The sequence below is a fragment of the Equus quagga genome, chromosome 2 (genome assembly GCF_021613505.1).
Source record: "Equus quagga isolate Etosha38 chromosome 2, UCLA_HA_Equagga_1.0, whole genome shotgun sequence".
Taxonomy (NCBI): Eukaryota; Metazoa; Chordata; class Mammalia; order Perissodactyla; family Equidae; genus Equus; species Equus quagga.
In genome coordinates, this window is record NC_060268.1 from 54,600,633 (window position 1) to 54,616,032 (window position 15,400).

General features: G+C 36.5%; 1 protein-coding gene across 6 annotated transcripts in view; it reads right to left on the bottom strand.

The window, feature by feature from the left end:
* Positions 1-736: 736 nt before the first annotated feature.
* ICE2 (interactor of little elongation complex ELL subunit 2) overlaps positions 737-15,400 on the bottom strand; it is a 65,015-nt gene continuing 50,351 nt past the window's right edge. For 3 of the 6 annotated variants that reach the window (XM_046653713.1, XM_046653714.1, XM_046653718.1), the window contains 4 exons: positions 10,275-10,359; positions 9,756-9,806; positions 5,265-5,523; positions 737-1,430 (listed from right to left, as the gene is read on the bottom strand). In XM_046653713.1, the coding sequence (XP_046509669.1) occupies positions 1,308-1,430; positions 5,265-5,523; positions 9,756-9,806; positions 10,275-10,359 (518 nt within the window). In that variant the 3' untranslated portion in view covers positions 737-1,307. Of the gene's footprint in view, positions 1,431-5,264; positions 5,524-9,755; positions 9,807-10,274; positions 10,360-11,545; positions 11,966-14,218; positions 15,134-15,400 lie in introns of those variants that run through there. The other 3 variants (XM_046653715.1, XM_046653717.1, XM_046653716.1) reach the window with 3 other exon arrangements.

Genomic DNA, 15,400 nt, shown 5'->3' on the forward strand with positions numbered 1-15,400 from the left:
AACCAAGCTAAAAACATTGAGCTAAACAGAAAGCTCAATGCTTCGAAAAGGGAATGGCAGGACGGGAAATTATTATTAGAATACATAAAACAATTTTACTAATAATTACTCACTAATTAAAAAATTTACAACTGACCAAAAAAAATCAAAAGAAAAAAAACTTAGGAGTTGAAGATAAAAATATTCAACTGTTACTTAATAATAGTGAGAACATTTCTAGGACTAATTTCTTATACTAATGTAAAACACATAAAAAAATTCCAAAAGCAAAGCAAATATTGCCTTGGATTATAAGATTTGTATTTTACAAATGACACATATTTCTGAAAACTTTAGTGCACTTTAAAGAACGGGATACAAAAATTAAGTAAGTCCACTCCTTAAGTCCAAATTGACTACAGTAATTATCAGCTGATCATGCCCGTTTCCAAATTCATCTATGTGGTCCTGGAAAATTTAAATGAACTAGTATAGATGAGGAAAAAATAGCTTATGTTTTACCATATGTTAGATGAAATAATGAGATTTTTCTGGAAATCATGCTCACCTCTTTGCTTTCAATAGTACATTTCAATACTCACCTAGAATTTGATCCAAGAGGAAGAGGCATTCGTCACCAAACCAGTTACACCACAAGTTTTCTGGTTTTTGTTTTGTTTTTTGTTTTTTTTTTTAACAAACTGATGGTTACCCAACAAGAAATTGTTAACTTGTGACTGTGTAGAGGCAGGGAGTTTATTTTTAATTTTAGTTTTTGGCTCCTGCAATGGAATTTCACCAAGTTTTTAAAGGTATTAACTTTATTAACCTGCAACAATCATTTTAAAATAGTATATAAAAACTGTCACAATAGATCAGAAACAAGGTTTACATTGCTCAAAATTCTGACAGTGGCAAGAGTTAACGTTTTGAGCCAATCTCAAAAGACCGGTGATATAACCCAAATTATTAACATAACATACAATGATAAATATTGTTCTTGAAAAAGCAAATTCTTATTTATGATTTTTGGAAAAGGTCAACTACAAAAGTATTTTACTTCTCTACATAGTTCCCTGTCATGGTAATGTTAAGACATATCTAGACTTTCCTCAAACGTCAAGTATTAAGAGTATAATATTCTATCTGAGTTGAAACATTCCTTCATACGGCCAATATGCTTTTTCAAGGCACTCTAAGAACTCTCAAGGACACTAAAAGAAAAACGTTCATCTTGTCTACTAATCTTTTAGGTTTATTTCCCCTCAAGCTTTTCTAAATTCAACACTGTTATAACTGGTTTTTCTTCATTTTCCATGGTAGAGTCCTTAAGTTATTTTTCTTTTATTTGGAGCCACTCCTTCATTTTCAACTTGCTGAGCAGGCAGGCTTTTGGTTTCCATGGAAACTGGATTCCTGCGGCTGCGTGTAGGCATTCTCGTTCCACCAACCTAAGAGACGAAGCAAAGAACAGAATAGCTTAACACGTTTACAACGTATATAAATATGTATATAAATATGTATTATTTACACATTACACATGGACTAATTACTTTGTGAATGGTCCTTTACATATTTTTAATCCCCAGCCACCTGGCTGCTTCTGAACAAACTTTAATCTGACAGTCTTAAAGTACTAAAGTTTCACATAACAACCAAGGAAGGAGACAGGTGAGGGCAGACGGAGAGAAGTGAAGGGGGAAAGCACTCTCTGTGTTAAATTTGGAAGAGGGTGAAATGTTAAATTAGATAATGAGGGAATGACAGGGCTTTGAGCAATGTGTTTGCAATATTATGAAGCTAAAGGGCAGGAGAAAGGAAGAAACGAAAAATAAGAACGGAGGGAAAGGAGACACAAGAAGGTCAGAGGTGACAGAGGGAAAAGAAATTACGAAACGGAGAAAGAGACAGAGTGAGGAAAATAGAAGAGTCCAAAAGAATGAAAAAAAGTAAACATGAAAGAAAGAGAAGAGAACCCAAGTAGAAAGGAAAAATTGAGTGGCTGAAAAAAAAGATTCTTGAAAGAAAGAAAGAAAGAAAAGAAGAAAAAACTAGGAGACTACAGAGGATGGGAAAAGAGGAAGAAGGGAAGTCGGGAAGAAACTTTGCTAGAGTGCTGGTTCTACTTCATGTCTACTTTTCCTCAGCACAAGTTGCTAGTCATCCTCACTTTCTAGCTCACACAGTCTAGAGACGAGAGAAGGTGTAGTCTTAGGATACAACCCCTTGCTAGTTATAGTCCTGCTGAAGATGAGATCTGGAAATGCTGTCATCTCCTTGGCTGCTGAGAGAGAGACCATAAAGGTTTTTAACGGGGTAATGGAGAAAGCTGGGCCTCGCAGACAAGGACCAAAGCTGTATAGCCTGAAACTGTTTCCTCAGAACCTGTCAATATCTGTCTCTATTTTCCCTAGCCACCTGGCACCCTTTCTGTCTCTTCACATCTTGTCCAGTGAATGCCAGACCTGGGAGTGATGGGTGATCCTGTAACTCCAAGCACGCTGTCTCATATTCCTAATACAACAGACATATTATTAGCACTGCTCCAAGGGGCTACTGGCTCACTAAGAATGAATCAGGGGCCGGCCCCGTGGCCGAGAGGATAAGTTCGCGTGCTCTGCTTCAGCGGCCCAGGGTTTCGCGGTTCGAACCCTGGGTGCAGACATGGAACTGCTCGTCAAGCCATGCTGAGGCAGCGTCCCACATGCCACAGCTGGAAGGACCCACACCTAAAAATACACAACTATGTACCGGGGGGCTTTGGGGAGAAAACGGAAAAATAAAATCTTTAAAAAAACAAAAGAATGAATCAGACTTCAGCTACCCTCACTGAAAGGGGATCTTGTCTTTTTAGGGGCATTTTTTGGTTGACAATTTGATGACTAGAAAAGACAAACCTGAGTTGGGAACTGAGTCTGCCAATCTGTCTGAAGCTGATGAACTTTTATAACATATTGATTAGAAAAGTGCTGTGATTTTTAGACTATCTATACCACTCCCCACTCAGCTGGTATTTACTATAAAAGTACACTGACCAGACTAATTATCGTTGAGGAGAGCAAAAATTTTGAAACTTCCATTGCGAGATTATACATGTATGTGTGTACATAGGTATGTGTGTAATGAATTACATAAATTGTGGGAGGAGAAAAGGGATAGGCACAGAGCCACTGCAAGTGGAAGAAATCAGGAGCAGCACAGGAAGCAAACGGGTTTCCCCTATTAAGCTCTGCTCCAGCAGCAGAAGGCAGTCGCAGGCTCTCTGGGGTACCTCTCCAGGATAGCGCCTAAGGTGCAACACAAAGATGGGATCTCAGTTCAAGGAGACTAGGGGCTCAGGAATCATATTAGAGGCAGAAACATTTGTTATATGAGTTTTTCCACCTTGTGACATGTAGATGATTTCTGTTTCATACAGGGTTGTACTTCTCTGGGCTTCCTGAAGCTTTGTTCTTTTCCTATCGCAGCTAAGGCCAGAACCCCTACCTGGGCTTACCTTGGATGGACTAGAAAGTCCCATTCCCATGGCCTGGCTAGGAGGAAGTAAGGGAGGAAGGCAGGGTAATTCCTACTAAATGTAGGGCTGTATTGTAGGGAGATGTGTAAGAGAGCACCACAAACTACTCGTGGGCTTATAAAACATCAAATCAAGCATTACTTATCTAATTGGCTACTGCATCTAATGCGAGACTGTACAACAACCGGGTCCTGGATAACCTCACCAAGTATTTGTCCCTGGACTGAACGCATGAAGCATCTTAAAAATATAAATCAACAGGTGCTCAGTAGTATACATATATGTAATTGAATTGTTTAACTTTGTATTTATGTGGTCAAACTCTGAACATACGGAATTGCATCAAGGTATTAAACTTCATTTTCACTAAAAAGGAATAAGTCACTCCTGTACAGAATTACATGTTATAGGTAAGAGACTATAATCAGTTTCTAAATTAAAAGGAAATCATTATCCTATAAAAAACAGAAAACCTTCAAAAATAGTTTTCAATAATTATTTTTAAGTTAGTTAAGAAAATTTTGCCTTAGGAAGTTATAAAAATCACTACTGACATTAAATTTAAACTGGAAATAGCCAACCAAAACTGCAGATAGAATGGCTTAAAACGCTCACAACTAACTTTTTCCTTTCTTTCACTATAGCAAATAGTTAACGACATTTATATATTTTCTCAGCCAAAGTTAACTAAGAATGTGCAAGGAATTCTCATTTCTAAAAGGATCCTTCCAAACAGTAACATTAGGGTAGAGAACCGAAAGATAGAAACAACTCTGTTCACTGTAAATTATAAAAACTCCTCAGATTTGCAATCCAGCTACTTCTCAAAGGACTTGAGGGAATTTATAGCTTAACTTACTATAACACAGAAAGAAAAAAGGAACAGAAAATACCCATATGGTACACAAGTGATAGATGTTCTGGGGCACACATCTTGAGAAAATTACAGAACTCAGACAATAACTTTGACTCAAAGATTTTTGGCAGCAGGAAAGAAAAATACACTGTGTTTTTATTTCCTAAACATTCAGATTCACTTGGAGAGAACAAAATTTATTCTACAACTAAATTCAAACTGGAATTTCCTACATGCTATAAAGAATGAGCGACATGGTGAAGAGTATCTCTAGCCATGGCTTTACAAAAGTTTCGGATAGAGAAAAATCATTCAACTGGGATTTCTGGGAAGGATTCTAAAAAGAGAGTAATATTAATTATAACTCAATAAATACTGAGTTATGCAATACTTAGCAAAACACAATTTAGTCCTTAACATTTTATTGTACTTGTAATAAGGCACTACATTCACTAATTACTAACACCAGTTTTTGTATTTTTCTATATCCTACTTATCAATTTTTAATTGTATCATAATTTTACTGTATGTATTCTTCTGCAAATTGCCTCAAATATTTAATGAAATGAAACAGAATACATAAATAAAAATTACAAAAAAATATAACTTTGCTTTTCATAGGAACATAGGGATTTAACTATGTGGATGCCTTATTCATGCCCCTACTGGGCAAGCTAACAGAATTTTCTTTAGTTAACTTATAAACCTTACAAAAATAGAAACTTCCACTGACATAAAACTGGACTCAGTAGAGTATACAATTTTATCTACTCCTCCTATAGATACAGTTTTTGGAATGGTGTTGTGATTAACATGGCAAATGTGGACATCAGGTTGAAATACTGTACACTCAGTGAAATAGATTAATAATAAACAACCTAATGAAACATTTAATTTTGAAAAAGATCTTACCTTCTGTTGTGTCGTGGGACCTAGTGATTTAGGTGGAAAGGTACAAGGTATTCTTCCATGATGGATATGATATGGTAATAAGAGACTGGGATCTAATGGGACCCAGGGAACCGAGAGACTGGAAGGTACACCAGGAAGGCCGCAGTGTGTTTTATGCAAATTGTACGCTGTCCTAGTAACTTTCCCATCAGACGTCTTGTAGATCAGGAGTGAAGAATCTTCTGCTGCATGAGACAGCAAGTAGGAACCCTCCTGCAAGCTAAATCCACACAATGAAACTCAACTCATTGGCTTACTGTGTCAATTTCAACAGCATTTGTCTACTCATAATCACTTAGTAAAATTGAAAACAACTATGGGAATGGAACACCACCTCCAAAAATACTTCTATAATCAAGTGAGATTTAAGAAGTCTTTTTAACTATTTTCATGCCTTTTAGGCAACTAATTTTAATTCTTATTCCAAAGTTAAAGACATAAAATTATTTTCTTTTTACTGTTATTATCAGGCAATTTGTAAGTTTTCAATAATTTAATGGGAAACAAACAGTCTGCCTAATTTTCTATGGACAACATATATGAGGGTACATATATAGCATTCCTATACAGGGAATTTTAATTCAGTCAACAAACATTGCACCTACTTTGTATCTAGTAATAGATAGGTAAATAGAGACATAAAAGAGAATGTGACACATTCACTATAGAGTAGTTTAAAATAAAGTGGACGACACAGTCAATGCACAATCACAACACAATATGAGGTGCTATGAGAGTAAAAGTAACAACAGCAGCTGATAGCTATTGAATGTCTCTCATGAGCTAACAATTGTTGTACTGCTTACAACTATTTTCTCATTAAATCCTCCACAACAAACCTTCAAGGCATAATACTAATTAACCCTATATTAGAGATAAACAGAAATTAGAGATGCTAAGCAATTTGCCCAAAGTTCTGAGTGCAGAGCTTAGATATAAACCCAGGTTGAACTCTACAGGCCATATCATTAATCATGATCTTCTACTGTCACAATAATCAGTTCTGTCAAACATCAAATCTACATTTTCCCTTTCCTGTTAGAAAGCTTTAAGGAATTCACTGTATCAACACAGCTATCAGGATATGATCAATATATTGTGCTTTCTTGGGATTTTACAATATTCTAGCTCAAAGGTGCCATGGAGAACATCAGTTCTTCCCCACAATATATCATTAAAAATAAAGATTAATCTATGGACAGCTAATCTTTGACAAACGAGCCAAGAACACACAGTGGAGAACAGAAAGTCTCTTCGATAAATGGTGTTGGGAAAACTGCACAGCCACATGCAAAAGAAATAAAGTAGACCATTATCTTACACCATACACAAAAATTAACTCAAAATGGATTAAAGACTTGAATGTAAGACCTGAAACAATAAAACTCTTAGAAGAAAATACAGGCAGTATACTCTTTGACATCAGTCTTAGCAGTATCTTTTAGAATACCATCTCTACTCAGGCAAGGGAAAACAAAAGAAAAAATAAACAAATGGGACTATATCAGATGAAAAAGCTTTTGCAGAGCAAAGGAAACCACCAACAAAAGGAAAAGGTAATCCACCAACTGGGAAAAAATATTTGCAAATCATATATCCAACAAGAGGTTAATTTCCAAAATAAAGAACTCATACAACTCAACAACAAAAAAATGGACAACCTGATGCTCCCAAAATAGGCAGAGGATATGAACAGACATTTTTCCAAAGAAGATATACAGATGGCCCACAGGTACATGAAAAGATGCTCAACATCACTAATTACTAGGGAAATGCAAATCAAAACTACAATATCACCTCACACCCATCAGAATGGCTATAATTAACAAGACAAGATATAACAAGTGTTGGAGAGGATGTGGAGAAAAGGGAACTCACACACTGCTGGTGGGAATGCAAACTGGTGCAGTATTTTTTATTTCTCAAAAAAATAAAGACAGAAATACCATATGATTCAGCTATTCCACCACTGGGTATTTATTTAAAGAATACGAAATCAACAATTTAAAAAGATTTATGCAACCCTATGTTCATTGTGGCATTATTCACGATAGCCAAGACGTGGAAGCAACGTAAGTGCCAATTAATGGATGAATGGATAAAGAAGATGTGGTGTATATATATACAATGGAATACTATTCAGCCACAAAAAAGACAAAATTGTGCCATTTGCAACAATATTGATGGACTTTGAGGGTATTGTATTACGCTTAATGAAATAAGTCAGACAGAGAAAGACAAATACCCTATGATTTCACCCATATGTGGAAGATGAACACATAGATAAGGAGAGCAGATTAGTGGTTACCAGAGGGCAGGAGGTTACGGGGCGGGAGGAGGGCAAAAAGGGTAAAAGGGCACATCCGTATGGTGATGTATAAAAACTAGATTACTGGTGGTGAACAAAACGCAATCTATACAGAATCTGAAATATAATAGTGTACAACTGAAATTTACACAATGTTAAAAGTCAGTATGACCTCAACAAAATAAAAAAATAAAATAAAATAAGGACTAATCATACTTTAGTTACATGGATCTGCCTTGTACAAACCTGATTAGTTATGTTTTCATTAATTTTTTAAACAGAAAAGTAACAGATATTGACAAAGGAGGTTCAGAGAATTATTCTTAACCTCTAGAGAATTTTTTTCCCAATCACTTTTATATTTCCATATAAGGAAATGAACAATAATTGATTTGGTAATAGAAATAAATAACATTTCAAAGATTGAGCTTTTATCAATGAAAACCATAGATCTTAACTACCTTCACTAAAAATGAAGAAAGCTTTGGTTTACACAGAGAATTCACGGAGAACAAGACACTCCAAGGAACAGTATCTTAAAAGTGCCCTAGGAACGCCACGTACATGGATGGAGACAAACTACGGTAGGCAGAATAACGGCCTCCCAAAGACGCCAATGTCCTAGCCCTACAACCTGTGAATATGTTACATTACATGGCAAAGGGGAATTAAGATGGAATTAAGGTTCCTAATCAGCTGATTTTAAAATGGTAAGATTTTGCTGGACTATTTCAGTGGGTCACTGCAATCCTAAGAGTCCTTAAATGAGAAGAGGGAGGCAGAAGAGACTCAAAGTGAGATGTGACTGTGAAAGGGGTCAGAGAGAGGTGATGTGAGGACTCAACTTGCCTTTGAAACTCTGACGATGGAGGAAGAGGACCAAGAGCCAAGGAATGCAGGTGGCCTCTGGAATCCACAAAAGTCAAGGAAACAGACCATACCCAGAGCCTCTAGAAAAATACGTAGCCTTGCGGACACCTGGATTTTAGCCCGAGAAGACCTGTTAGACTTGACTTACAGAACTGCAAGATTATAAATTTGTGTTGTTTTACAACACTGATTTTGTGGTAATTTGTTACATCTGCAGTAGAAAACTAATACACAAACTAAGATATTTGATAATAAAATTTCAAAAAGCATTTGGCAAATTTCATGTGCAAGTGTGCTTTACATGAAGAACAGAATATATAAAATAAAAATCCTGGCACAAAATCATAGAATTGCACAACTGAAAAGTACCTAAAAAATTATTGAACTCAACACCATCATTTTATAAGCAAGGAAACTGATACCTAATTGCACAATAAGTTAAATAGGAGAGTTAGAACTCGGAGATTTTTGACTTTTAGTTCAGACTCTTGAATTGTTTTTTACTTTATCTTTTGGTAAGGGCATAACAGAAGAAATGCAAAAGTTCACATAACAAAACAGTTTGCTAAATGATCAGGTGGAGAATGTATATTCTAAGATTTGCCATGGACCCAAGGACTTCTGATCATCAGCTCTGTGTTGCTTGCTTATCCTGAAAATGTAAACAAATAGCCACGAGAGGCTGGATATTGGTCCCTCAGGATGTCTACATCCTCATCTCCAGAACTTGTGGATGTTACCTCTAGTGGTTTTGCAGATGTGCTTAAGAATGCCATGTGACAACAGAAGCAGAGATCTGAGTGATGCACTTTGAAGATGGAGGAAGGGGCCACAAGTCAAGGAATACAGGTAGCCACTAGCTGAAAACCAAGGCAAGGAAATGATTGTCCCCTCAGAGCCTTCAAAATGAACCAGCCCTGCTGACACGAGTTTAGTCCAGTGAAAACGTTTTCAGATTTCTGACCTCTAGAACTATGAGAGAATAAATTTGTTTTGTTTTAAGCTACTAAGTTTGTGAGAATTTCTTACAGTGGCAACAGGAAATCAATACAATAGCCTTATAGAAAAATGTAATTGCAAGCTCATTAAAGCCAGATACTATTATATTATCTTTTTATTTACATTTTCACAATTTCAACTTTGACACAATAGGATAAGTCTTGCATTTCTAGGTTACTTTCTATCCATCCCTAGCAGCATATATTCAAAGATCCTATTAATTTTCACCCAAGAAAACCAGACATTTCAATGCAAAGTATCCAAAAAATACTTACCTACTTAATTTTTTCAGAATGTGTTGGAGGATGTTAAACAAACTTGAAATCCTATTAAACAGAGGAAATTCAAGTAAAATGAAATGACAAAAAAATACTCTTAACAATTACGGCTCCTCAGGAAGAGAAACGCCCTTAATAACAAAAGAAAACAACAGAGTAATGTCTAAATGAGCGTTTACAATCCTGAGAACTAAGAGTCTGTGACTGTCCTTTCCGTCCCTGAAAAGCCGTGTAATGTATGCTCCTCAGACCTCTAAGACAGCGGGCCACTCTCCTGCTCTAGCCTCCTTTGTCTTCAGTAGAAAGATTGGTGCCACTGCTATTATATTTAATTTAGAGATGGAGATGATTAGTATAGATGGATCACAAATTGGGTCAGGGGAAGCCTCAATATATAAAAGAATTAAAAGTCTTGAAAATAAATGATTTAAACTTAACCGATATTTAGAGATAAAGGAAAATTAGAGATCATATCAACAAGTTTAATTCCCACAACAACAAAGCAAACTTTCTTACTTGAGTGCTGGAAGTTTTTCTTTTAATTCTTCTGAAGTAATTTCTTCCAGCAGGAAAAGCTTTGAAGTAAATGCATCAATATGTCCTAAAATAAAATATCAAACTTAACAAGAGCAATCGCAGTATTTAAAAAACAAAAAAACAGATTATCCAGTCTCTTTAAAGATGTTTTTACAAAACTGTAATAACTGTAAAGGAACATTACATTCTCAAAAGAAATGCACATTTTATTAAGTTTATTAAGTGAAGCTGTATTTTAAAATGACATAAAAAGTCAGATTATAAAAGAAATATGTATTAATTCTACAATACTTGATGAATGTGGAAAAGTTTACACACGTCCACACCAAAAAAATCATCTCTAAGCCCACAATTTAAGACTAACAACTGTTAGGGGCCGGTCTGGTGGCGGAGCAGTTAAGTTCGCACGTTCTGCTTTGGCGGCCTGGGGTTCCCCGGTTCAGATCCCGGGTGTGGACATGGCACTGCCTGGCAAGCCATACTGTGGAAGGCGTCCCACACATAAAGTAGAGGAAGATGGGCACAGATGTTAGCTCAGGGCCAGTCTTCCTCAGCAAAAAGAGGAGGATTGGCAGCAGTTAGCTCAGGGCTAATCTTCCTCAAAAAAAAAAAAAAAAGCAAACACATAAGAACAACAACTGTTAAAATATTAGTGTTTCTATTCTCTGCATAAAGCTGTATTCTTATGAAGATTAAATTTTTAGAGGAATATATAACTATTATCAAGGTGAGCGGATAAAGTCCAATTTGTAGTTTGGGCACGCTCTACACATCTAGATATACTTGGTTCTCAACACAAAAATTAGTATAAAAATCTGCTTAATTAGTCACAATAGCCAAGAAATGGAAACAACCTAAGTGCTCATCAACAGATGAATGGAAAAAGATGCAGTATATATACAATGCAATATTATTCCACCCTGAGAAAGAAGGGAGCCCTGTTATTTACAATATAGATGCCTTGAGAGCTGGCACAGATGTTAGCTCAGGACCACCTTCCTCACCAAAAGAAAAAAACGAAAAAGTATACATATGTGAGGTGATGGACATGTTTGTTAACTAGATGGAACAAATTCTTTCACAATGAATATGTATGTCAAATTATCATGATGTACATTTTAAAATCTTTTTTTTTTTAAGATTTTAAAATTTTTCCTTTTTCTCCCCAAAGTGCTCCTCCCCGGTACATATTTGTGTATTTTTTAGTTGTGGGTCCTTCTGCTTGTGGCATGTGGGATGCCGCCTCAGCATGACTTGACGAGCGGTGCCATGTCTGCACCCAGGATTCGAACCGGCAAAACCCCGGGTTGCTGAAGTAGAGCGCTCAAACTTAACCACTCGGCCACCAGTCTGCTCAAAGTCTCTCTTTCTTACAAATATGACATAATTCTAGAATTGTAAAAAACAAAACAGCCAATTCTCAAAACGACTCTTCTATTTAAAAACAACATATATGTTCTACAACAAAATAGGCTGAGATACAACACTGAAGGCTTGCAATGTAACAAGGAAGAGTGGTAACAAAGACAGCCCTGAGTTAAACGTTATATAATCAAGTCAACACAAAAATCATGTCATTGTACCATAGTTAAAAATATCAATTAGCATGATAATAGTATAACACTCACCAATGCTGAAAATACTAATACCTGGAAAGCTGACATCAATCACTGGGACGACAAAAAAAAATGCACATAATATCTCATTTTCATATCTAGCCCTCTTTCATTTGCTTTGTGCTCATAAAACGAATTAGAAAAACTTTTTACCAAATGCTTTTCTTTTAAGACAACAAATCCCTTTTCCCACACCCACGTATTTCCTATAACAAGTTTGAGTTTCACCTCTGCATTTCTAACACTCATTATACAGTGACATTTCAAACAAGATATTTTAATGGTTTAATAACTGCAGAAAGGAAATATTAAGTACAATAAAATATTTTTAGACATTTATTAAATATGTCTATTAGGAAACCCACAGTTCTTACCTTTTTAAAGAAATCTCAACGAAAAGTATGTTATAGTATATGTCAAATATGGTCAGTGAAAAATAACTATACAGAGAATACCATACTAAGCACTATGAGGGCCGACCTCCTCAAGGAGTTTACAATTCTCTCAACAGTGGAGCATTTTAATCTGCGGGCCTCCAATGAGTTATGTGTGCTTGAGATATTCATCTCCTCAGCCCTTGGGGCAGCTGAGCAAGGCCTGGGATGGCAAGAGCTTCCTGGCCACTGCCCTGCAGCCATGAGCAATCTCTCGTACATCACAGCCCGCTATCCAAATGTTTTCTGTGTGTGTCAAGCTTGGGAAGCACTGCTTAATATGGTACAAATAAAGACTTTATAACACAAATAAAGCCTATTTATATACACGCATTCCTTCATACATATATACATACACATACACATCGGCAGTCTTTGCTTTGAATGCAGTGTGGGGTGACAAAAATAGTCATACAAGCCAAAACTGTGCAAATTTTAATAATGGGAAAAATGACTATTGTTTCATTACCTTTAAAATTTTTTGTCAAAACATAAATTCTCCATCAATTATAAAGGTATGAGGAAATGAAAAAAGTAAAACTAATATTTATTTAGTACACTAATTTAAAACATTAAAAACATCGAGAATTAAAGTGTTTTCTCTCTTCATAAAAAATTTATCAAGAGCAGTTTCAACAGTGCTTGTCGCCTTCTTCTGGTAGTTTATGATAGGAAGCATCTTTTCTATGCCATGGAGAATTGTCATACTCTTTCTAAGTTAGGATCAGCTTCCAACACTGTATCCTCTGTGCTTTCAATGTATGAAATTTCTCCAAGAGTTCCTTTAATGTAAAACCTTACGTCAGTGTCACTTCTTCATCCTTTATGTCACAACCACTTTCCTCATTTATGTCAATAAGTTCGCCTTCACTAAGTTCCTCTGGTGGCATTATCAAGAGTCTCTTGAACAGCCAAAGTGTCAACATTTCAGCTGTCAGCTATTTCTTCTCTAACTCCATTTATGTTCAATTTGAATCTCACTTCCAGCAGTCTCACTTTCTGTGTCTCTGCTGTGCTTTAATCTTTGTCGGTCAATTCCCTCTTTTGATGATCCACTTCTGCAAAATGCCACATGAGTTTATCACTGGGACACAAGGAGGGAACATGACTACACTTAGCTTTCTGTGCATGAACTCAGGAACAGCTGCACAGCGACCAACCACTGACAGACTTTGAAAGAGGCGACAAGATTGGTCACTAGTCATGATGCGCATTCGTTACTTATGTAGTGATTTGTGGACTGAAGAGCAAGCAGTGAAGTTTGTATTTTATACAATTACAGAGAACATACCATCAGAACTGAAATTTGTGTACATCAGAAACGTGCAAAGCAAGCGCTGCCTGTATGTCAACTATATAAAATTGATATACATTTGAGAATTGCAAGGTAGGTACAGCAGTCATGATAAGATTATTTTGGGAATTTTATTTAAGGAGTACATCTTAATGTTTTTGTGGGGCAGGAGGATAAAAAGAATAGTGCATTCTAGGGGAAGAGCAGAACATACTGATGGCAAAGCAAAGCAGACCAACAAAAAACAAGTACACTTATTCTACCTGAAAAAGAGACTATGAACTACGTAAGCGGTTCTCAAAGTGTTGTCCCTGGACTAGAAGCATCAGCATCACCTGAGAACATGTTAGAAATGATAAGTCTTAGGTCCCAAAACAGACCTACCATCTAAGACACTCCAGGGTTAGGGCCAGCAACCTTCACTCTAACGAGCCCTACAAGTGATTCATTTTTTCTGTGTGAGGAAGAGTTTCCCTGAGCTAACATCTGTTGCAAATCTTCCTTTTTGCTGAGGAAGATTTAACCTAAGCTAACAGCTGTGACAGTCTTCCTCTATCTTGTTTGTGGGTCGCCACCACAACATGGCCACCAATGAGTGGTGTAGGTCCATGCCTGGGAATTGACCCCAGGCCACCGAAGCAGAGCGTGCTGAACTTAACCACTAGGTCATGGGGCTGGCCCCCTACAAGTGATTCTGATGCACAACCAACTTTGAGAATTGCTAAACTCATGTCCTATAAACCAATATGCTCTTCAGTTAAAGAAAACACTTAAGATCTTATATCACTTGTGACTTGTAAGATAAGCTTTATCTGAATCTCTCAATCACACAGGTAAACTCTACCCTCACTGTTAACGCCCAAAACATCTAATGCACTGGTCCCCAATTTTGATTTCTGAGGAGAAATCATCTTAAATTTCCTTGAAATCTTGAGATTTTAGGGCTGGAAGGGAAACCTGACAATGAAATGGTTAAGTTAAATGGAGGAGTGGTCAGCAACGGTTGAGTGAGGAAAACTCAGGCCACAACTGAGAAAAGACTATGGTGTAAAGTGCACGGGAAAGAGAATATGAGCACTTGGAAATCTTCTGGGTAAAATTTTAAGACTCTAATTTCTAAGACGCAATAAATCATTTGTCTTAAGTTACACTGATTAATATTGTCACATGTACAATACTTCACTTTTGCTACATCAGACACTCCCCACTCCCCAAATTCTTCCCTAGCTCTTTTTAGTTTTATGCGAAAGTTATTAATACTTAAAAATTGTGAACAAATTCTGGTCCTGCCACTGATTAACTCAGCATTTATGAGTAAGTGCTTAATCATTCTGAGCTTTACTTTTCTCTTTTTCTTAGAGCAGTGGTCTATGCACATTAAAAACTGTTCATTAATAGCAATTAACACAGACCAAAAATTTCTGGAAGAACGAAATACAAGCATACCTCGTTTTACTGCGCTTTGCGCTTCGCATTTCAAAGACACCACGTTTTCTAGAAATTGAAAGCATAGTGGAAACAGCAAGAGAACTAGAATTAGACGTGGAACCTAAAGATGTGACTGAATTGCTGAATCTCATGATAAAACTTTAACAGATAAGGAGTTGCTTCCTATGGAGGAGCAAAGAAAGTGGTTTCTTGAGATGGAATCTACTCCTGGTGAAGATAGTGTGAAGAGTGTTGAAATGACAACAAAGATTTAGAATATTACATAAATTTAGTTGATAAAGAAGTGGCAGGGTTTGAGAGGATCGACTCCGA